Source organism: Triplophysa dalaica, chromosome 10 (genome assembly GCF_015846415.1).
Source record: "Triplophysa dalaica isolate WHDGS20190420 chromosome 10, ASM1584641v1, whole genome shotgun sequence".
In the NCBI taxonomy this organism is placed as follows: Eukaryota; Metazoa; Chordata; class Actinopteri; order Cypriniformes; family Nemacheilidae; genus Triplophysa; species Triplophysa dalaica.
In genome coordinates, this window is record NC_079551.1 from 21,388,017 (window position 1) to 21,411,492 (window position 23,476).

The 23,476-nt window shown below is 40.7% G+C and overlaps 2 protein-coding genes across 2 annotated transcripts; both read right to left on the reverse strand.

The window, feature by feature from the left end:
* Positions 1 to 2,992: 2,992 nt before the first annotated feature.
* Positions 2,993 to 9,850, reverse strand: LOC130430689 (mucin-2-like; the record flags this gene model as incomplete). Its single annotated transcript, XM_056759830.1, has 3 exons — positions 2,993 to 5,597; positions 5,842 to 5,943; positions 6,608 to 9,850. Coding segments are annotated over 2 exons (3,309 nt in total), but the record flags the coding sequence as incomplete, so codon positions are not given.
* A 1,054-nt stretch (positions 9,851 to 10,904) lies between these two features.
* LOC130430690 (mucin-5AC-like) lies at positions 10,905 to 21,859 on the reverse strand. The gene is made up of 3 exons (XM_056759831.1): positions 21,732 to 21,859; positions 12,773 to 15,744; positions 10,905 to 12,507 (listed from the first exon to the last, which is right to left on the reverse strand). Exons 1-3 carry the CDS (start codon positions 21,814 to 21,816, stop codon positions 11,683 to 11,685), a joined length of 3,882 nt encoding a protein of 1,293 aa, XP_056615809.1. The 5' UTR covers positions 21,817 to 21,859; the 3' UTR covers positions 10,905 to 11,682.
* Positions 21,860 to 23,476: the final 1,617 nt, after the last annotated feature.

Sequence of the window (23,476 nt, forward strand, 5' to 3'; positions counted from 1 at the left end):
AAATGCGTCTCCTCGCCAATTACTAGAACGAGAAGCAGGTGATTTCACTATAGCGTTGATCTGCTTAATAACCGTCATTCTCCCGACACGCCCTCTCTCCGCAGACCGTGCTAAATCACGCCCCCCTTGCCACAAAGAATATATCTAAATTACGTCATATGCTGTCACTGTCAGATGCAGAGAAATTAATTCATGCATTCATGACATCAAGACTAGATTAATGTAATGCACTTCTAGGTGGTTGCCCTGCGGGCCTATTACAAAAACTGCAACTGGTTCAAAACGCGGCAGCTCGAGTTCTTACACGTACAAAAAAGTATGAGCATATAACCCCGGTTCTGTCCACCTTGCACTGGTTACCTATAAAGCATCGCATTAACTTTAAGATCTTGCTTATTACCTATAAAGCCCTACATGGTCTAGCGCCGCAGTATTTGAATGAACTTCTATTGTATTACAGACCTCCACGTACATTACGCTCTAAGGGGTCCTGTCAGTTGGTAATACCTAGAATTTCAAAATCAAGTGCAGGTGGTAGATCCTTTTCTTATCTAGCGCCTAAACTTTGGAATATTCTTCCCTGCACGGTCCGGGAGGCAGACACACTCTGTCAGTTTAAATCTAGACTAAAGACTCATCTTTTTAATCTTGCATACACTACACCTCCATAATATTAATCCTCAGAGGATTTAGGCTGCATTATTTAGATCAACCGGAACCAGGAACACATCCAACAACAAATGATGTACTTGTTGCATCAAAGAGTGCAGAACAGTACTCTACTCTCAGCCAGTCTTGTCTCTTTGTTCCAAGGTTACCGCAGGATGCAGTTCATGCCCAGACCTGATGGCAGAGCTGAGAATGGGAAGCGGTGACCTGACAAGAGCTAAGAGGATAGAGCTGGATAAAGGACGCGACAACTTTGTTTTTCCTACAACATTTCAAATGCTATTAGATTGTTAATGATAATCTTAAATCCTTAATTTTTATATTTTTATTAAGCCTTGTTGTGCAAGCACTGTTGAGCTTGTGCAGAGGCAGCAGCTTTTGCCAGAGGGGAACTGGAATCCCCTGGTTGGGCCTGGGTTCCCTGAGGGCTTTTTTCTCGATGGGAGTTTTGGGTTCCTCACCACCGTTTGCATATTGTTTTGCACTATCTGCCTGGCCGGGGGGGCTGCTTTATAATTCATACTTGTATTAAATGTGTATCATGTACAGCTGCTTTGTAACAATGAAAATTGTAAAAAGCGCTATATAAATAAAGTTGAGTTGAGTTGAGTTACCCAACCATTGGTTCTGAACAGGCATTCCATCCATCACTAAGCAAGCACCCCCTAGGGGTTAGCTGGGCAGAGCAGCCTTTCCCCTTAGGCCAGGAGAACATATGAACTATCACAGATAGCTTTTACCCGACCTAGTGCTACCGGACATCTGTAACACCCACTCCGAGGGCTGTTCCGTCTGATGTATCCTCATGAGGTGGTTCCCACTCCTGGTAACCCATGACCTTCCCTAGGTGGACATCCACCTCGCGGTTAACTAATCACTGTGCACGTTCCATGGGATCTCCCCCAAGGGCGAGACCATTTCTATATCCACTATATTCCCCCCGGGTAGATGGCCTCTGCAGCGCATCCCTAATTAAAGAAGTTGCACTCACCTGATGTTAACCCGATCCGGACGGCCGCTCGCCAGTAGAGAGTAAAGGCCTCCATCCGTGAAAGGTTACCGGTCAGGGCTGTACCAATCTTTCTCCAAGAAAGCATTGGGACCCCCGACCAGCACACTGGAACGTTACAGTCTCGCGAAAGCCTCGTGCTGACACGCCCAGACCTGCTGCCGTCGCTTCGCTAGAGATTGTGACACGATACAGCGTTTGTGGCGTTTTCCATAGGAACCCCATCTGTCGTCTCGACACAACGTCGAGAGACAACAGAAAGGGAATGTCTTGGTTACGTCTGTAACCTCAGTTCCCTGATGGAGGGAACGACAACGTCTCGTTCCCTCCATCAGGGAACTGAGGTTACAGAAGTAACCAAGACGTTTTGAAGCCTAGAGGCACCTTCAAAATAAAATAATTATCTAATATCACAATAAGGATCTGCAGGAAACATCGAGACCGTGGAGTGTGTGTCCGTAAAGACACAATATTCTACAAATCAAACAGAAGCCTTAAGGACCACCTGGAGTTAAATTACAGGTACCGCCAGTGCTCAAATTGAACCAAGTCTTATGGGGAAAATTATTTTGAGCAGTGTATACACACTATACTATATATATACATATACATATAAACTAAACTAAGTTCGGGAGGAGCAGGAGCAGATAATTAACTCGGCTGGTCGGCTGTCAGTAATCACAACAATCAACCTATCACTTCAAAGAGAGAGAGAGAGAGAGAGAGTTTCTCTATAAATAGTCAAGACGTCTTACCTTCACTTGTCTTCAGTCTCAAGCATCCCACCACCACCCCGGCTCCTCAACTGGAGCCCCTCGTCTCCAGAAAGACACAAAAAGGGGGGGATGTTCCGGGTTCAGGCTAATGCCGAATGAACGAGCTCGGAGCCCTCTCCCCGACAGCATGCCAAATACGCATACCCTCAAAGTACTATATTATCTGCGTAGGTTGACTCGTGAAATATATCTATAAATACACGTATATATATACACACACACATACACACAAACAAACATATTAAGACTGGTAAAAGTAATAGGTTTATTTCTGCCATGAATTTGAGGACCCTTTCATGTGACTTAAAAAATTGACAGCCACCTTTTTCCACATCTGTTGTTAAGTTAATGCACATCTGCTTGTTTATATATATATATACACACAAACTTATTTTTCTGCTTATCTTAAATAATGAATGTGCTTTGTTCCAAAAAGGTTTTCACAAGGATTGCGGATGAGACCGTTTGACCTCATGGAAGGATGGTGTTGCATCAAGCAGTGAGACATTGTCGAAAATGGCTTCAGTCATTAAACAAGTAAGGTCAAATTGTTCTACCTTTTATTTTAGTTGATTTAATATACTATACAGGTCTATGCACCAATATCAAACAAAGTGCCATTCAAAATTGAAGCATTAAGCATTAAGCATGAAGAAGAACCCAAATCCAGGCAGCGGATGGAGAAACCCCTTCTCCTCCTGTCTGCACTAATTTGTTGTTATCAAGAGAGCCACAAGCATTGTGACCGATGAATGGCGAGCCTACAGGAGATATCTAGTAGAGGAAGGCTATACCCATCACACTGTGTGTCACAGAAGACATTTTGTACATCCCACAACAAGAGCTCACACACAACATCTAGAGTGAGCATGACGAAGGTAGAAACAAACTTTGCCAAAGTAACTGCTGGAAGAAACTGTCTCTGAAGAGAGAGACAGGTCTCAGGAGGTGTTCTTGAACATGAAATGCGTGAACACTGGGAAGAGCATTGTTTGTTCTGTTCACGGATCTTTTAAGCCTGGGGGCTCACGCCCCTCCAAGGTGGGCAATCCAATGCGATGAGATGATTTAAGGCGTGAAATCAAGCTTCCTTGTTTAGCTTATTAGCTCATTTGCATTTAGGATCACTTAGAAGTTTGGCACTGTAAAACTCTTAGAATGACATAAAATGAGTATGGTATAAAACACATTACTGTGCTATACATCATATTTCAAGGAATGAAGAGAAAAACATTTAGATATAAAATATGCCAGGATTTTAAGTACATTGACCTGAAGTTTGTACAAGAATGAAAATATAAGCAGAATACAACTAAACACACATGCTTTTGAGGTTATAGGCGAGGCTGATTAACATGGGGACAAACATACAATGTGGAGATATAGATGTACATCCATTTAAACTATTCTTTTGTGGTAAAAGGTAAAAGACAGACATTTCAAGAGAAATTAAACCATTTGCCAAATTCATCTCTCGAAACATCTGCCGTCCTTGTTGGGGGAGCACCCCACCCTCCTCTTTGGGACTCCTTTGAAGTCCAGGGGAGTGTATTGGAATCTATCCTTGTCAAATGATGGGTGCTTTAAGAGAGGGCAGTTGGATCAGACTTGCTGGCGCCATTTAGACTCATGCTGAGAGGTCATGGTGTTTAACGATGGCCAAATGGTCACCTTTGGTCTAGCCAGATCCTACAGAACCATACAATACTGTAATTAATAATTATTAATCAGAGTATAATGGATTTTGAGCATGCAAATTGAAAATCAATTGCATCACTTATAAGTAGCAATAAACATATTATAAATTTAACTTTAAATGTTCTTATAATCCAGTATAGGTTTTGTTGTGCTAAAAATATCAAGGGGAGAGTCATCATAGCTTGCGTAGTATAGACCCAGCTCCCAACCCAACTTTGAGAATAGATTAACGGCAACATTTTTTTATCGCGCGATAAGAGTCTCGCTGCGTTAACGCCATTAACGGCCCACCACTAGTCATGTTCGACAATAATATGATTCTCTCCTCACAAAACCTAAGGCTTTGTCATGTCTCTGCCACAAGATCAAGAAAGACATGACATGGAGAGGCAGAATCATGACAGAAGTGCCCCTTTAATGAACACCCCCAGGTGAACAACAGAGTTCATGGAGGAAAGTCCAGAGGGGTTGGGACAGGGTGGGACAGTCTTAGGGGCAGGCGCTCAAGAGTGCGGAGTCCGGGGGGATTTTACTGTGGGCTTGGGGTGAACAAAGTCAATAACCGGCTGGAAGGTCTGCTAAGTAGGGCAGATAAGATAAAAAATGATACAGTTTCCACATCATCATGGATGAAATAAATCCATAAAAAAACAAAAACAGAGCACCAGATAATTAAGGGCACAAAAAAACATCCTCATCGATAACAGACAATAAACTAGTGAAGGGTTGTCAAGTTCTAGACATATTTCCAGCCATATGATCTCTCAAAAGAAATGAAAAGTAAGCCATTTTTTTCGGGTGTGCAAGTTGATAGCTGCAACAAAAAAGTTTTAAATTGCCACATTTATTTATTTGAATGGTTTCCTAGTTTTTAAGGCTGTGCTGAAACAGTCAGGAACGGGAATCGGGCCTCCGGCTTGACGAGTTCCCGACTCCACCACTGAGCCACAGTAATGTCACGAAAGACAATGCGGGAGAACCCAATTGCAGGCAGGCACAGACGTACGGGTAAACAGGGGTATTTATTATATATAACAAACAGGACAAAAAAGGCAAAACAAAACCCACGAGGGGGAAAACAAGACAAGATAATATATTTAAACAAAAAAAAAAGGACTAACTAAACTACAAAAACAAAAACAAAAACTTGAAAAACTAAACTAACACTTACTAGACAATGGAGGACACCGGGAACAAGGAACGAAGAACAAGCATAAAACTGGAAAACATCAAACACACGAGGTAAGACGTACAATGAACCAGCACAAGAGAACATTGGGGGAAGTCCAGAAGGGGTGGGGATGGGTGGGGAAGTTCTAGCCCTTGGGGACGCGCAAGAGCGCGGAGCCCCAGGAGCTTTGACAGGGGAAGTCCTTGGAGGGACTGTCCTTGTCCCCTGTAGGACTGCTGGGCTGGAACCCGGCTGGGATGCAGGGCTGGAACAACTATGATGAGGAACAACTACTACATTTTAATATTATGGATTTTAATATGATAATAGTGTAGTAAAGTAATAATCAGAATGCTTGCCTGAAAAATAATCAATTACCAAAATGTGTTTTGTATTTATTTACAATTTATGTAAATTTTTTAAAAAAAATCTAATTTTGAACAGTGGTTTATGGAAATAAAACAACCACGACAAACAGTTCTGAAGGTCTTCTGCCATTAAGTAGAAAGGAGTTGTACCTGCATAAATTGAATCTGCCTGCGCTGAGATGTCCATTAAACAAGTTTCTTCACAGTAATGTTGAAAGCCCAATTAACATTTTTTTGAATAATCCCGATAAGCTGTAAAACAAGTATTCATAAGCATTTTAACATTATTTGGTTACATTTGTGAATTCACCCCTGAAATATTAAGTCTATGTGCGGGAAACACTGAAGTGTATCTGGGTAGTTCACAAATAAATCGTCCATGTGTCCATGTTGTGACATAATAAAAGAAATTTTGGCTATCATATTCTCTATCTTATATCTTTATATTATCATATAAATAGCATATCAAAGATTTATCTTGGTTGTTAGTTTTTTATATTTGCCATCTCTCCATGGGACAAATTTGCATATTAGTCTGTCAACTGCCAATATACAGCATAGTGGTCACATTAAGGAGATAATGTACCTTTAATGACTACATGATCTAAGTGCCATGTGCATTTATAAAACTAATATAGTTGACTAAGGATTTAAACCAACCTGGAAACTTTTACTTTCAAAAGTCATTTAAATGTTCCAACAAAAACACATTCTGACAATGAAAAAAATAATGCAGTAATAGTAATATCCAAATGTATTTTGCATTCCTTCTGCAATAGCTGGATAAATTGAACTTGATACTGACAAAATAATAAATAAATGATAAATAAATAAATAATAAATGTTTAAAAACGGAAAAATAAATGGAAAAAATCTTAAAAATGAATATAGTAATAAAGTAAAAATATGGGTTTACCCTGTTAAAATGTTCCACTTGAGTAGTATTCCGGTCATCAAAGAACCTGACCTTGAGAGTTGCATGAGCAGTTGTTGTTAGTAATTTTGGAGTACTTAAAATTGTTTGTGAAGCTGCCGAATTTGTATTTGTTGGTGCAGCAGTTGTTGGTACTTCAGGTGTAGTTGTTGGGGCTTCAGTTGTAGTTAATGAAACTTCAGTTGTAGTTGTGAGTGCATTTGTTGTTGGTAAAGTAGTTGCAGTTGTTGGTCCTTCAGTTGTAGTTGTTGGTGCAGTAGTTGTTGGTACTTCAGTTGTAGTTGTTGGTGCTTCAATTGTAGTTGTTGGTTCTTCAGTTGAAGTTGTTGGTGCAGTGGTTTTTGTTGTTGGTGCAGTGGTTGTGGTTATTAATGCAGTAGTTTTAGTTGTTGGTGCAGGGGTTGTTGTTGTTGGTGCTGTATTTGTAGTTGTTGTTGCAGTAGTTGTCTGTGCTTCAGTTTGATTCGTTGGTGCAGTAGTTTGAGTTGTTGGTGCTTCAGTTGTAGTTGTTGGTGCAGTAGTTGTAATTGTCTGTGCAATAGTTGTAGTTGTTGTTGCTTCAGTTGTAGTTGTTGGTGTATCAGTTGTAGTTGTTGGTGCAGTAGTTTGAGTTGTTGGTGCTTCAGTTGTAGTTGTTGGTGCAGTAGTTTTAATTGTCTGTGCAATAGTTGTAGTTGTTGTTGCTTCAGTTGTAGTTGTTGGTGTATCAGTTGTAGTTGTTGGTGCAGTAGTTTGAGTTGTCGGTGCTTCAGTTGTAGTTGTTGGTGCAGTAGTTGTAGTTGTTTGTGCAATAGTTGTTGGTGTATCAGTTGTAGTTGTTTGTGCAGTAGTTGTAGTTGTTGGTAGGGTAGTTGTTGTTGCTGGTGCAGTCGTTGAAATTGTTGGTACTTTATTTGTAATTGTCTTTGCAGTACTTGTAGTTGTTGGTGCTCTAGTTACAATTGTTTTTGCCGTATTTGTAATTGTTGGTGCTTCATTTTTAGTTGTTGGTCTAGTACTTGTAGTTGTTGTTGCAGTAGTTGCAGTTGTTGGTCCGTCAATTGTATTTGTTGGTGCAGTAGTTGTTGGTACTTCAGGTGAAGTTTTTGGTACAGCTATTGTAGTTGATAATACTTCAGTTGTAGTTGTTGGTGCAGGAGTTGTAGTTGTTGGTGCAGTAGTTGTAGTTGTTGGGGCAGTAGTTGTTGGAACTTCGGTTGTAGTTGTTTGTGCAGTAGTTTTTATTGTTGGTGCAGTGGTTGTGATTATTGGTGCAGTCATTTTAGTTGTTGGTTCAGGGGTTGTAGTTCTTGGTGCCGTAGTTGTAGTTGTTGGTGCAGTAGTTATAGTTGTTTGAGCTTTAGTTAAAGTTGTTGGTGCTTCAGTTGTAGTGGTTGGTGCAGTAGTTGTAGTTGTTGGTGCAGTAGTTGTAGTTGTTGGAGCTTCAGTTGTAGCTGTTGGTGCAGTAGTTGTAGTTGTTGGTCCAGGGGTTGTAGTTGTTGGTGCAGTGGTTTTAGTTGTTGGTACTTCAGTTGTTGTTGGTGCAGCGGTTGTGGTTGTTGGTGCTTCAGTTGTAGTTGTTGGTGCAGTAGTTGTAGTTGTTGGTGCAGTAGTTGTAGTTGTCGGTACTTCAGTTGTAGTTGTTGGTGCAGTAGTTGTAGTTGTTGGTGCGTCAATTGCAGTTGTTTGTACTTCAGTTGAAGTTGTTGGTGCAGTGTTTGTAGTTGTTGGTGATTCAGTTGTAATTGTTAATTCAGCTGTTATAGTTGTTGGTGCAGTATTCGTTGGAACTTCAGTTGTAGATGTTGGTGCAGTAGTTTTTGTTGTTGGTGCAGTGGTTGTGGTTATTGGTGCCACAGTTGTACTTGTTGGTGCAGTAGTTATGGTTGCTGGTACAGTGGTTGTGGTTGTTGGTGCAGTAGTTTTAGTTGTTGGTGCAGTAGTTTTAGTTGTTGGTGCAGGGGTTGTAGTTGTTGGTGCCTTATTTGTAGTTGTTGGTGCAGTAGTTATGGTTGTTGGTGCAGGGGTTGTAGTTGTTGGTACAGTGGTTGTTGGTTCTGTAGTTTTAGTTGTTGGTGCAGCAGTTGTAGTTGCTGGTGCAGTAGTTTTTGTTGTTGGTGCAGTGGTTGTGGTTATTGGTGCAACAGTTGTACTTGTTGGTGCCACAGTTGTACTTGGTGGTGCAGTAGTTGTGGTTGTTGGTGAAGTAGTTTTAGTTGTTGGTGCAGGTGTTGTAGTTGTTGGTGCCGTAGTTGCAGTTTTTGGTGCAGTAGTTATAGTTGTTGGTACAGTGGTTGTGGTTGTTGGTTCTGTAGTTTTAGTTGTTGCATCAGTTGTAGTTGTTGGTGCATCAGTTGTAGTTGTTGGTGCATCAGTTGTAGTTGTTGGTGCTTCAGTTGTAGTTGTTGGTGCTTCAGTTGTAGTTGTTGGTGCATCAATTGTAGTTGTTGGTGCAGTAGTTGTAGTGGTTGGTGCAGTAGTTGTTGTTGTTGGTGCAGTAATTATAGTTGTTGGTGGAGTAGTTGTTGTTTCTTCAGTTGTATTGATTTGTCTTGCAGTAGTTATAGTTGTTGGTACAGTGGTTGTGGTTGTTGGTTCTGTAGTTTTAGTTGTTGGTGCATCAGTTGTAGTTGTTGGTACAGTGGTTGTGGTTGTTGGTTCTGTAGTTTTAGTTGTTGGTGCATCAGTTGTAGTTGTTGGTGCATCAGTTGTAGTTGTTGGTGGATCAGTTGTAGTTGTTGGTGCATCAGTTGTAGTTGTTGGTGCATCAGTTGTAGTTGTTTGTGCATCAGTTGTAGTTGTTGGTGCTTCAGTTGTAGTTGTTGGTGCATCAGTTGTAGTTGTTGGTGCATCAGTGGTAGATGTTGGTGCATCAGTTGTAGTTGTTGGTGCTTCAGTTGTAGTTGTTGGTGCATCAGTTGTGGTTGTTGGTTCTGTAGTTTTAGTTGTTGGTGCATCAGTTTTACTCGTTGGTGCAGTAATTTTAGTCGTTGGTGGAGTAGTTGTTGTTCCTTCAGTTGCAGTTGTTGGTGCTTCAGTTGTATTGATTTGTGCAATAGTTGCAGTTGTTGGTACTTCAGTTGTAGCTGTTGGTGCAGTAGTTGTTGGTACTTCAGTTGTAGTTGTTGGTGCAGTAGTTGTAGTTGTTGGTGCATCAGTTGTAGTTGTTGGTGCATCAGTTGTAGTTGTTGGTGCTTCAGTTGTAGTTGTTGGTGCTTCATCTGTAGTTGTTGGTGCTTCAGTTGTAGTGATTTGTGCAATAGCTGTAGTTGTTGGTGCTTCAGTTGTAGTTGTTGGTGCATCAGTTGTAGTTGTTGGTGCATCAGTTGTAGTTGTTGGTGGATCAGTTGTAGTTGTTGGTGCATCAGTTGTAGTTGTTGGTGCTTCAGTTGTAGTTGTTGGTGCATCAGTTGTAGTTGTTGGTGCATCAGTTGTAGTTGTTGGTGCATCAGTTGTAGTTGTTGGTGCATCAGTTTTAGTTGTTGGTGCATCAGTTGTAGTGGTTGGTGCTTCAGCTGTAGTGGTTGTAGCAGAAGTTGTAGTTGTTGGTGCATCAGTTGTAGTTGTTGGTGCTTCAGTTGTAGTTGTTGGTGCATCAGTTGTAGTTGTTGGAGCAGTAGTTGTAGTTGTTGGAGCTTCAGTTGAAGTGGTTGGTGCAGTAGTTGTAGTTGTTGGAGCTTCAGTTGAAGTTGTTGGTGCAGTAGTTGTAGTTGTTGGAGCTTCAGTTGAAGTTGCTGGTGCAGTAGTTGTAGTTGTTGGAGCTTCGGTTGAAGTTGTTGGTGCAGTAGTTGTAGTTGTTGGTGCATCAGTTGTAGTTGTTGGTGGATCAGTTGTAGTTGTTGGTGCATCAGTTGTAGTTGTTGGTGCATCAGTTGTAGTTGTTGGTGCTTCAGTTGTAGTTGTTGGTGCAGTAGTTGTAGTTATTGGTGCTTCAGTTGTAGTGATTTGTGCAATAGCTGTAGTTGTTGGTGCTTCAGTTGTAGTTGTTGGTGCATCAGTTGTGGTTGTTGGTGGATCAGTTGTAGTTGTTGGTGCATCAGTTGTAGTTGTTGGTGCATCAGTTGTAGTTGTTGGTGCTTCAGTTGTAGTTGTTGGTGCATCAGTTGTAGTTGTTGGTGCATCAGTTGTAGTTGTTGGTGCATCAGTTGTAGTTGTTGATGCATCAGTTGTAGTGGTTGGTGCTTCAGCTGTAGTGGTTGTAGCAGAAGTTGTAGTTGTTGGTGCATCAGTTGTAGTTGTTGGTGCTTCAGTTGTAGTTGTTGGTGCATCAGTTGTAGTTGTTGGTGCATCAGTTGTAGTTGTTTGTGCATCAGTTGTAGTTGTTGGTGCTTCAGTTGTAGTTGTTGGTGCATCAGTGGTAGTTGTTGGTGCTTCAGTTGTAGTTGTTGGTGCTTCAGTTGTAGTTGTTGGTGCATCAGTTGTAGTTGTTGGTGCAGTAGTTGTAGTGGTTGGTGCAGTAGTTGTAATTGTTGGTGCAGTAATTGTAGTTGTTGGAGCTTCAGTTGAAGTTGTTGGTGCAGTTGTTGTAATCAGTGGTGCAGTAGTTGTAGTCGTTGGTGCAGTAATTATAGTTGTTGGTACAGTGGTTGTGGTTGTTGGTTCTGTAGTTTTAGTTGTTGGTGCATCAGTTTTACTCGTTGGTGCAGTAATTTTAGTCGTTGGTGGAATAGTTGTTGTTCCTTCAGTTGCAGTTGTTGGTGCTTCAGTTGTATTGATTTGTGCAATAGTTGTAGTTGTTGGTGCTTCAGTTGTAGTTGTTTGTGCAGTAGTTGCAGTTGTTGGTGCTTCAGTTGTAGTTGTTTGTGCAGTAGTTGCAGTTGTTGGTACTTCAGTTGTAGCTGTTGGTGCAGTAGTTGTTGGTGGATCAGTTGTAGTTGTTGGAGCTTCAGTTGAAGTTGTTGGTGCAGTAGTTGTAGTTGTTGGAGCTTCAGTTGTAGTTGTTGGTGCAGTAGTTGTAGTGGTTGGTGCAGTAGTTGTAATTGTTGGTGCAGTAATTGTAGTTGTTGGAGCTTCAGTTGAAGTTGTTGGTGCAGTTGTTGTAATCAGTGGTGCAGTAGTTGTAGTCGTTGGTGCAGTAATTATAGTTGTTGGTACAGTGGTTGTGGTTGTTGGTTCTGTAGTTTTAGTTGTTGGTGCATCAGTTTTACTCGTTGGTGCAGTAATTTTAGTCGTTGGTGGAATAGTTGTTGTTCCTTCAGTTGCAGTTGTTGGTGCTTCAGTTGTATTGATTTGTGCAATAGTTGTAGTTGTTGGTGCTTCAGTTGTAGTTGTTTGTGCAGTAGTTGCAGTTGTTGGTGCTTCAGTTGTAGTTGTTTGTGCAGTAGTTGCAGTTGTTGGTACTTCAGTTGTAGCTGTTGGTGCAGTAGTTGTTGGTGGATCAGTTGTAGTTGTTGGAGCTTCAGTTGAAGTTGTTGGTGCAGTAGTTGTAGTTGTTGGAGCTTCAGTTGAAGTTGTTGGTGCAGTAGTTGTAATTGTTGGAGCTTCAGTTGAAGTTGTTCGTGCAGTAGTTGTCGGAGCTTCAGTTGAAGTTGTTGGTGCAGTAGTTGTAGTTGTTGGTGCATCAGTTGTAGTTGTTGGTGGGTCAGTTGTAGTTGTTGGTGCATCAGTTGTAGTTGTTGGTGCAGTAGTTGTAGTTGTTGGAGCTTCAGTTGAAGTTGTTGGTGCAGTAGCTGTAGTTGTTGGAGCTTCAGTTGAAGTTGTTGGTGCAGTAGTTGTAGTTGTTGGTGCATCAGTTGTAGTTGTTGGTGGATCAGTTGTAGTTGGTAGTGCATCAGTTGTAGTTGTTGGTGCATCAGTTGTAGTTGTTGGTTCTTCAGTTGTAGTTGTTGGAGCTTCAGTTGAAGTTGTTGGTGCAGTAGTTGTAGTTGTTGGAGCTTCAGTTGAAGTTGTTGGTGCAGTAGTTGTAGTTGTTGGTGCATCAGTTGTAGTTGTTGGTGCATCAGTTGTAGTTGTTGGTGCATCAGTTTTAGTTGTTGGTGCATCAGTTGTAGTTGTTGGTGCTTCAGTTGTAGTTGTTGGTGCATCAGTTGTAGTTGTTGGTGCATCAGTGGTAGTTGTTGGTGCATCAGTTGTAGTTGTTGGTGCTTCAGTTGTAGTTGTTGGTGCATCAGTTGTAGTTGTTGGTGCAGTAGTTGTAGTGGTTGATGCAGTAGTTGTAGTTGTTGGTGCAGTAATTGTAGTTGTTTGAGCTTCAGTTGAAGTTGTTGGTGCAGTTGTTGTAATCAGTGGTGCAGTAGTTGTAGTCGTTGGTGCAGTAATTATAGTTGTTGGTACAGTGGTTGTGGTTGTTGGTTCTGTAGTTTTAGTTGTTGGTGCATCAGTTGTAGTCGTTGGTGCAGTAATTTTAGTCGTTGGTGGAGTAGTTGTTGTTCCTTCAGTTGCAGTTGTTGGTGCTTCAGTTGTATTGATTTGTGCAATAGTTGTAGTTGTTGGTGCTTCAGTTGTAGTTGTTTGTGCAGTAGTTGCAGTTGTTGGTACTTCAGTTGTAGCTGTTGGTGCAGTAGTTGTTCGTACTTCAGTTGTAGTTGTTGGTGCTTCAATTGTAGTTGTTGGTACTTCAGTTGTAGTTGTTGGTGCAATAGTTGTAGTTGTTGGTGCAGTAGTTGTAGTTGTTGGAGCTTCAGTTGAAGTTGTTGGTGCAGTAGTTGTAGTTGTTGGAGCTTCAGTTGAAGTTGTTGGTGCTGTAGTTGTAGTTGTTGGAGCTTCAGTTGAAGTTGTTGGTGCAGTAGTTGTAATCAGTGGTGCAGTCGTTGTAGTCGTTGGTGCAGTAGTTGTAGTCGTTGGTGCAGTAGTTGTTGTTGTTGTTCCTTCAGTTGTAGTTGTTGGTCTTTCAGTTGTAGTTGTTGATGGTTCAGTTGTAGGTGTTGGTGCTTCAGCTGTAGTGAGTTGTGCAATAGCTGTAGTTGTTGGTGCTTCAGTTGAAGTTGTTGGTGCAGTAATTGTAGTTGTTGGTGCTGTAGTTGTTGGTGCTTCAGTTGTAGTTGTTGATGCTTCAGTTTTAGTTGTTGGTGCTTCATCTGTAGTTGTTGGTGCTTTAGTTGTAGTGATTTGTGCGATAGCTGTAGTTGTTGGTACTTCAGTTGTAGTTGCTGGTGCAGTATTTGTTGGAACTTCAGTTGTAGTTGTTGGTGCAGTAGTTTTTGTTGTTGGTGCAGTGGTTGTAGTTGTTGGTGCCGTAGTTGTACTTGTTGGTGCAGTGTTTGTAGTTGTTGGTGCCGTAGTTGTAGTTGCTGGTGCAGTAGTTGTTGTTGTTGGTAATTCAGTTCTAGTGGTTGGTGCGGTAGTTGTTTGTGCAGTAGTTGTAGTTGTTGGTGCTTCAGTTTTAGTGATTGGTGCAGTAGTTGTAGATTTTGGTAATGCAGTTGTAGTGGTTGGTGCATTAGTTGTAGTTGTTGGTGCATCAGCTGTAGTTTTTGATGCTTCAGTTGTACTTGTTGTCGCAGTAGTTGTAGTTGTTGGTGCTTCAGTTGTAGTTTTTTGTGCAATAGTTGTAGTTGTTGTTGCTTCAGTTGTAGTTGTTGGTGTATCAGTTGTGGTTGTTGATGCTTCAGTTGTACTTGTCGGTGCAGTAGTTGTAGTTGTTGGTGCTTCAGTTGTAGTAGTTGGTGCTTCAGTTGTAGTCGTTGGTGCTTCAGTTGTAGACGTTGGTGCGTCAGTTGTAGTTGTTAATGCTTCAGTTGTAGTTGTCAGTGCAGTAGTTGGTGCTTCAGTTGTAGTGATTGGTGCAGTAGATGTAGCTGTTGGTTCTTCAGTTGTTGTAGTCGTTGGTGCAGTAGTTGTAGTTGTTGATGTTTCAGTTGTAGTTTTTGGTGAAGTAGTTGTTGATGCTTCAGTTGTAGTTTTTGGTGCAGTAGTTGTATTTGTTGGTGCAGTAGTTATAGTTGTTGGTGCTTCAGTTGTAGTAGTTGGTGCTTCAGTTGTAGTCGTTGGTGCTTCAGTTGTAGTTGTTAATGCTTCAGTTGTAGTTGTCAGTGCATTAGTTGGTGCTTCAGTTGTAGTGGTTGGTGCAGTAGATGTAGCTGTTGGTTCTTCAGTTGTTGTAGTCGTTGGTGCAGTAGTTGTAGTTGTTGATGTTTCAGTTGTAGTTTTTGGTGAAGTAGTTGTTGATGCTTCAGTTGTAGTTTTTGGTGCAGTAGTTGTATTTGTTGGTGCTTCAGTTGGAGTTGTCGATGCAGTAGTTGTCGTTTTTCGGTAAAGACAGATTTTTTTATAATAGCATCTGCCAAATTCAACCATTTTTGCATCCCAATCTTGGATTTCCCAATTGATTTGAGGCAAAGCTGCTGGTGCAGTAGTTGTAGTTGTTGATGCTTCAGTTGTAGTCGTTTGTGCAATAGTTGTAGTTGTTGGTGCTTCAGTTTTAGTGGTTGGTGCAGTAGTTGTAGTTTTTGGGTAATGACAACATTTTATATAATACCATCTGGCACATAAAAACGTTTCTGCATACCAATATAGGATTTCGCAAATTTTTGCATCCCAAACTTGGATTACCCAATTGATTTGAGGCAAAGCTGCTGGTGCAGTAGTTGTAGTTGTTGATGCTTCAGTTGTAGTCATTTGTGCAATAGTTGTAGTTGTTGGTGCTTCAGTTTTAGTGGTTGGTGCAGTAGTTGTTGATGCTTCAGTTGTAGTTTTTGGTGGAGTAGGTGTAGTTGCTGGTGCTTCAGATGTAGTTGTTTGTGCAATAATTGCTGTTGTTGGTGCAGTAGTAGTGGTTGTTGATACTTCAGTTGTAGTTGTTTGTGAAATATTTGTTGTTGTTTTTGCAATAGTTGTAGTTGTTTGTGCAGCAGTTGTAGTTGTTTGTGCAATAGTTGTAGTTGTTGGTGCTTCAGTTTTAGTGGTTGGTGCAGTAGCTGTAGTTTTTGGTGCAGTAGTTGTAGATGTTGGTGCTTCAGATGTAGTTGTTTGTGCAATAATTGTAGTTGTTGGTGATACTTCAGTTGTAGTTGTTTGTGCAATAGTTGTTGTTTTTTGTGCAATAGTTATAGTTTTTGGTGCAGTAGTGGTTGGTGCAGTAGTTGTAGTTGTTTGTGCGGGAGTTGAAGTTGTTGGTGTGATAGTTGTCTTAGTTGTTGTTGCAGTCGTTGTAGTTGTTGGAGCTTCAGTTGTAGTTGATTGTGCAGTAGTTGTAGATTCCACTATTTTAGATGTAAAATACAATTAAACATCAAAGGTATTACAATAAGAAGTAACTAATCTGTAAATATAGTAGTGGTTAATGTGGTAATATTAAAATAGAATGCCATCGAATGCCAAATTTTCATAAGGAATCCACTGATGGCAACTATGTAGAACTGATGATCCGTTTATGATCAAACATACACTACAAACATAAAAAAATACTTGACCTGACTTTTTCCTTAACCATTAGAGCAAAGAGACCACATATTCCTGATCTGAGAAACAAAGGGTGACACCCGCTGCTGCTGATAGAGAAAGGCGCTTTCTTTCAAAGCACACTATGGATTTATACATCGTACACTTACAAAAGCGCAATGTTTAAAGTTTTAGCCAATAACGGAAACATAAATCACAAGCAATTGCCAACACTGTTCTCGATGGTTTCAGCAAAAGTGCATTGTCTTAAGTATTTTAAATGGAGCTTTGTTCCTTACTGCCACCTATTAATAGTACAGATCATCAACATTTTACCTAGGGCCCTAATATACACCCTATTCGAAGCGTTGCCAGGCACTGTGCAAGTATTTTTTTACTAGTTTCAGCCCCAGCGCAGTTATCATTTTCATGTTAAGAACCACCACGCCAATTGCAAATGCACTTGTGCCTATCTGTTCATCAATGGGCATATAGGTCTGAGGTATGGTGGTGTGTTCTTGTGCATTGTTGGTGTGTTGCTATATTATAGCAACTGAAAACAATTGCGCCATTGAACCCCCCAAAACCTGGTCTAAAGTCAATGGCACAGTATTTTATTAAAGACATGTACAGACAGAAATGTTGTGCCGAGACACTGTTGCAACGTTAATCTTAAAACTCAGATATTTTCTATATGTTTCTATAATTTTGATATGCAAGTCTTTATTTATCTAAAAGGTTACCTCACACTGTCAAGCCAGAAGCGACTGAGCCCTTAAAGGGACATAGGTGATGGAAATATGAAAGTGTACAAAAATATTTTAAAGCTTTTACTCTCTCCAAGTTCCTTTGCAAAAAATTTTGTGTTCCCCTTAATTTTTAGCTTTCTGATTTTACTATTAATAGATGGTTTAATCAGACACAAATTCCTGGGCCCAAGTTAAATTCTGGTCTTTGATTGATCTGGGTAGTGGCTAAAAATATAACTTTTATATTTATTTAATTTATATTCATATTAATTTATAAATTATTACTTTATTGTATAATAATAATTGTATCAAATAAACTATTGGTTTAATTTCATTGTATGTATAATTCATTTAATAAATAATTTTATTAAATGTGTCCTGTAACATTTGAAGAATCCGTGTGGGACATTGACATCTAGCAGGTGAACTACAGTCTAAATTCTAAATATTGTTGAGGCAAGTTTAGCCAAGTAATGGTTCTGTAATGGTTCTTCTTGGTTTACTTTGGTTGTTATCAGCAGAGCTGGGTAGTAACGGATTGCGTGTATTCTGGATACATAATCAAGACTCCAAATAAAAAGAATTTGAAATTGGAGTAAACTAATAGTTGTTCAAAATTCAACAATTTAAAAATGTGTTTTTCTATTTTTCATAGACAACATACCTGCCACTTATATATGTTTGTGATTCTCCAAGTAAGTCGAAGTGGAGTAGTATGTAGAGGTTTCATATCGCTGCTAATAAAGTCTAGGTTAATCGTAACCTCAGTTCCCTGATGGAGGGAACGAGACGTTGTGTCGAGACGACAGATGGGGTTCGTCCTTAAGAACCAATCAACTCTGACTACTATAGAAAGGCCAATGAAATTTGGTGAATGAAATTTGCATCATTCATTTACCTCTTGTTCTGAAGAGCCTGAGAGCCTCACACGACTGCAGCAGAGGACGATACGTGTTGTGGCATAAGGGACACAACGTCTCGTTCCCTCCATCAGGGAACTGAGGTTACAGACGTAACAATCTCTAGCGAAGCGACGGTAACAGTCCTGGGCGTGTCTGCATGAGGCTTTCGCGAAACTGTAACCTTCCAGTGTGGTGGTCGGGGGGTCTCAGTGCTTTCTTGGAGAAAGATGAGTACAGCCCTGACCGGTAACCTTTCACGGACGGAGGCCTTAGCTCCCTACTGGCGAGAGGCCGTCCGGATCGGCTTTTCACCGGGTGAGAGTGACCTCCTTAATTAGGGATGCGCTGCAGAGGCCACTTCCTACCCGGGGGGAGGAATTTTGTGGAAATATATATGGTCTCGCCCTTGGGGGAGATCGCATGGAATGCATGAAGCAGACATCGGTAAAATGTGGCTAATCGCCACTGTCTGCTTCTTCACCGTAGAAAACTGCTGAGCGCAATCCTCGACGGTGTCCCCAACAGCAAACCCTGCGAAACGGGTTCATCAAGAAAGCGGACTTTCTCTGTGTCACTCATCTGCGCAAGGTTCAGCCAGAGGTGTCTCTCCTGTACCACTACCGTGGACGTAGTCCGACCCAGGGACCGTGCCGGAGATCCTGCATTATACCCGGGTCGGCCTTACCCTCGTTGAGCTCTCTCAACGCCTTGGCCTTGTGTACCTGCAGGATGGCCATGGGATGGAGAGAGGAGGCAGCCCGGCCCGCGACAGCGCAAGCCTTTGACACCAATGATGCCGAAGTCCTACACGCCTTGGGCGGTAGGCATGGCCGATTCCCCCAGGTGGCAGCCATCTGCAGGCACCGGTGCACCGCAACTGCACGTTCCACCTGGGGGATCTCGACATAGCCTTTGGATGCCTCACTGTCGAGGGAAGTGAGGCAGCCGGAGCTGGTTTGACTGGAGCGGGTCGTGAGTGGAGCCCTCCAAGTCTTACACAGCATCTCATCCACCTCCGGGAAAAATGGCACTGGGGGTGGGCGCGGTTTGCACCGCGCTGCGACCCCGGGAACCACGTATCCAGCCGAGAGCGTTGGGGAAGAGACAGTGCATATACTGGCACCCAATACTCGCGGCTACCCAGGTCAGCATGGCTGACATCACCTCTGCTTCCTCCTAAGCTTGACCACCCTGGGGGGGGGAGCTCGGAGTCGTCAGTGTCGGATGCCAGCAAGTCTCCCTCCGATGCTGCGAGCGACATCTCATCTACGTCACGCATCGTGTCCGAGTGCGTGCCTGAGGATCAGGACGGTATGCCACCGCTGGTTTGGGAACAGTCAGAAGAGCGAGTCGGGGTGTGAACGGCCCGTGAGCACTTGGCTGGCGGGTTTACGTTTGCATAGGTCCCCACATCACTAACGCTGCTAACACTGGCGGACATCGGAGCCTTAGCCACCGACGTCACGGCCCGGGTAGCAGGCGAAATGGTAGCTGGTTCCAGGAGGAAGACAGCCACCCATGACCGCAACTTTTGTATGACCATCTGCCCGCAGTCCATGCTAGATGTGTTAACGAAAGCTGCCTCAGCGTGCAGGACGCCCAGACACTTGACGCACCTATCATGTCCATCCCCCTCCTCGATGAGGGTAACGAACCCAAGAGAACAGCGGGACTGCCCCGCTGGACAGTGCTCAGTCCTGAAAAGCACCTTTTGGAAAATATCTCTAACACCTCTGGAACCGCTGAGACGCCCAGGGGAAGGTCGCTGCAGGTCGGGACGATCCACTGCTCTACGTCGTAGATCCGGCAATGTAGGAGAAGAATTTGTTGAATTCGTCTTGTTCATAGTCATGAGCGAAGGCTCTGAAGAACAAAAGGTAAATGAATGCTGGCTTCGTTTTATACCGGATATCTGGGGGTGGAGACCGGCATGCAAATTTCATTCGCCAAATTTCATTGGCCTTTTCTATAGTAGTCAGAGTTGATTGGTTCTCAAGGGCGAACCCCATCTGTCGTCTCGACACGACGTCGAGAGACCGACAGAAAGGGAACTTTCTCTTTTTACACCGTTAAAGGTCCAAATATTCAGCTCCATGTTTTTCATTTAGAGCTCGCTCCTCACAATCTGTCCGCTCAATGGAGATGACAGATTGTTCCATCAACATGACAGGACAGGTAGATGCTATCATTAGGGACCTTAGGGAACGTTCCCCTAACGTTATAGAAACTATGAAACTAACGTTTTATTTACGTAAAGATAACCAAAAACAAACCTAAAAAACCTTTCTGGGAACCAGAGTAACCTTCCCAGAACGTATATTTTTCTATGGTCCGTTAGGCCACACTACACGTAAGTTATGAATACATCATGCTGTGTTTTTATCCATTGCTTATGTTATGTATTTAAATAAGTAAAATACATCACCCCACAAAATATGGAGGATGAAATCAATACAATAGATTCTTCTATTAGCATGCTCCTTTTTTTATTACTGAAGTAATTTTCAATTTAAACAGCACTGTAAACCATTTCTGTGTGACACGTGCATACGGGTATAAAAGGAAGTGGCTTTTACATACATTCACCTTTAAGGCAACTGTCTTTGTCTGAAGAACAAAAGGTAACTAGATGCTGCATGCAAATTTCATTCGCCAAATTTCATTGGCCTTTTCTATATTAGTCAGAGTTGATTGGTTCTCAAGGGCGAACCCCATCTGTCGTTCTCGACACAACGTCGAGAGACCGACAGAAAGGGAACGTCTGGATATAATCCAGAGTCTTTATATAATTTTCCAGGAATTGTACTTTTTAATTAGTTTAAAAATGGTGTACTTTTACTTTATTTATTTACTTTAATTTTCATGTAATCAGTCCCGTCACGTGATCTCGTCCACTCAAATCGCGCATAGAAATCTTGCGTCATACAGATTTCAAGACATCTGCCGCCAATTTAGTTTAACATTGCTATGTTGTTGTTAGATTATCTCTCGTAGACTCAAGGTTGTCTATTGTGTTTTTAGTCGAACTAAAGTTTTTATGAAGGCATCTTAACAACTAGACGTTTGTTCGCTGGTTGATTTGAGTATGAATGATTAAGTTTTTTTTTTGTTAATCTGAAGAGTTTCTTATTCATTGGTATGTTTTGTTTGCAGTCTTCTGCAGCTCACGTGATGAACCGCGGGTTCCCCGTTTGGTTTATTATCTTTTGTTGTAATTATATTGTTAATTCATTTTCATTATCTTTGCTTTGAGCATTTTGTGTAATCAGTTGTCTCCGGGCTGTCAGGCCAAGTTTGTTGCGCGTCCTTATCCCTTAACATAGTTTCATTTTGGGATTAGGGCTAGACTGAGGTAGGCCACTGAAGACCTTAGCTGGTCATATGGTCAGTTTATGACCAGCTTAAACCAGCGCAAACCAGCATCTAAACATATGGCATATACTATTTTTTCAACAGGTACACCAGCATAAAAATCACTCTTACTATATGCTCATTTTACTTCATGAAGGATCTTTCAAATTCAGTCCAGTCAGCCACATTCCTTTATCATATTTTTCCTGAATATTTGTCTGTAACATGCTTATTGTGTTTCTTTAACCCTACTCTATGTCTCAACAGGTATTTGCAAGCATGGTTGAAAACTTGTAATCTGTTGTAGCACTTCTTGTATTATTGCCTCCTATCATAAATCGCTGTAGGTTTAGAGATAAAGGAGCCTGCTTAATGTAAATGACACATCACATTGTTCACTCAAATCTTAACACAATAATGTTTTTTTAACAATTTTCCACTCTGAGAAAAGAGTAATGTCATTCAAACTCTGAAAAAAAAACACAAAATAAGATATGGGAACTATGTTGTAAAACAAACATAAAATGAAAAAATTTAAATTACAAATAAACAATCTGACAAGTTTGAAAAAATATTTGCAAAATAAGATTCAAAGTTTTTCATCTTTGAATAGTTTCTAAATAAATGCCAGTTATTTAAATTCATCCCACAAGACTGCAGAAGATAAGAGGAGAAGGGCCAGATTGGTGCTTTTATTTTGTAATCCCATTTCTCTAAGAATGATTCATGTCACATGCCATTTTACACTACAGTATTTGACAGTATTATACATATAGATATGTATTTAAAATTAAGAAGACATCTTACCTGTCAGTAAAGCCAATCCAACACATACAAGAAGGCGAAACATGTTTCCAATTTTTTGATCAGATGAAAGCAAGCGCTGTGACATCTAAATTGAATTCTTTTGAGCAATGGATATGTAAGCATTCACAATGTTATAAATGATTTAAATACATGCTGGCTGAGGTCTGACCTCAATTTGACATAAGACAGATACTCCACCCATCTTTTGTTTTTTGTTTTAAGGGTGTGTCACTTTTGTTCACTGAAATAAAAGATTTTATTAACATGCCATAATGACTGATATAATAAATTGTACATATTTATATACAGGCCTAGATATGTCTTGCAAACTGCCAAAATATGTATCCATTAAAAATAGTTGTAAAACTTTCACCTTTTTGTTTTGGTCCCACTATATCACACCAACCGGTCCACAGGTGTAACAGTACATTGAACAAATCAAAAAAAAATTCTACATTTGATACGTTATATTATGCTCACTTGAAAATTTGAAATTAGGCCTTGCTGATTTCAAGTCTGGTTCAAGATTTCTTGCTCGCTGTAAAGTTTAATCGAATTTATTGAACAATTTAGAAAGCTACCACTGTTTTAGCCAATAAGTTATTTTTGTCTTAAAATAGAATGGAGAACGTAGGTTTTAATTTCCTGGTTTACATGAATAATACAAATTTGAGCTTTGTCTAAGAGAGAATGCAGTGCTCCTGGATCATGGGTGGATTCTGACTTGTGCAAATGTACATCTTGTACAATCTTTGTTCTTGTACTGTATTTGTTTGGATTGTTTTTTTTAAATAGATTTCCTTTTAAGGTAAATTATAGTCACACTAAAAATTTCAGTGAAACGTTTTATACCAAACATAACTAATATAATGTATTTTTAATAGTTTTAAATGTATTTTAAATCATAAATCAAAAAAAAAACATTTGTACATACATTATATCATTTGTATTATCATTACCCTTATTTTCTGCTGTAAACACTCCAGTCTCTTTAACGTGGATACAAATAACACAAATAAAACAGAGGTTACACCGGGTAGATTTACGCTCCTCAGTTTTACTTTTGGAAACATCGCCATCAGGCACAACAGCCACTTAACGCAAACTCAAACTCGCTGCTTCTCTGTCTCTGGCTGTGTCCAAATACCCCCACTTGCAGTCTTTGCACTTGATCACTTGACAACTTTCATGACGTATTTCCCTTTTTTTGGCACAAATGTTCTAGTGGGTGTGAAGATCCCAAGTGAGCATGTATTGTTTTATATCCTGTATAAGGACAAACTTAGCAAGTGCCATCATGTGATGATAATTAATTTGCCGTTTCTAAGTATTTGATAAAATGCAGGTTTACAAATTACATAACTGAAGTTTTCACCAATTAAACGTGCAGCCTACTGTAAAGAAATTATATGATATATCTACAGTAATTAATTATAGAGTCAAGTCAGATTTGTTTGTATAGTTTTTTATTTTTATTTTATCAAAGCAGCAGTACCCAAAAACATCAAAAACAAAAGAAAAACTCATGTTAGCCATGCATAGAATAAATAAGGATATAACCTTAAAAAAAGGAAAAACTTTATGGAAAACTTTCCATAAAATCTTCCGAGACCTCAGCAAATAGTCTCATGATATATCCAGAACGTGATGCATGATGGGATGCAAATATCCCTGAATATCGCTCAGAAGCACTATTCAAGATAGTGTGGGTTTAGTGTGCATTAAGGGCACTGCACTTTGGCTTT

Coding starts and splice junctions, on each gene's coding strand:
- LOC130430690 (XM_056759831.1), bottom strand. CDS start 21,816: ATGTCACAGCGCTTGCTTTCATCTGATCAAAAAATTGGAAACATGTTT. Junction 15,745..21,731: donor TGGATTGGCTTTACTGACAG/GTAAGATGTCTT, acceptor CATCTAAAATAG/TGGAATCTACAACTACTGCA. Junction 12,508..12,772: donor CTCAAACAACTACAATTACT/GCACCAACAACT, acceptor CACCAACAACTA/CAACTACTGCACCAACAACT.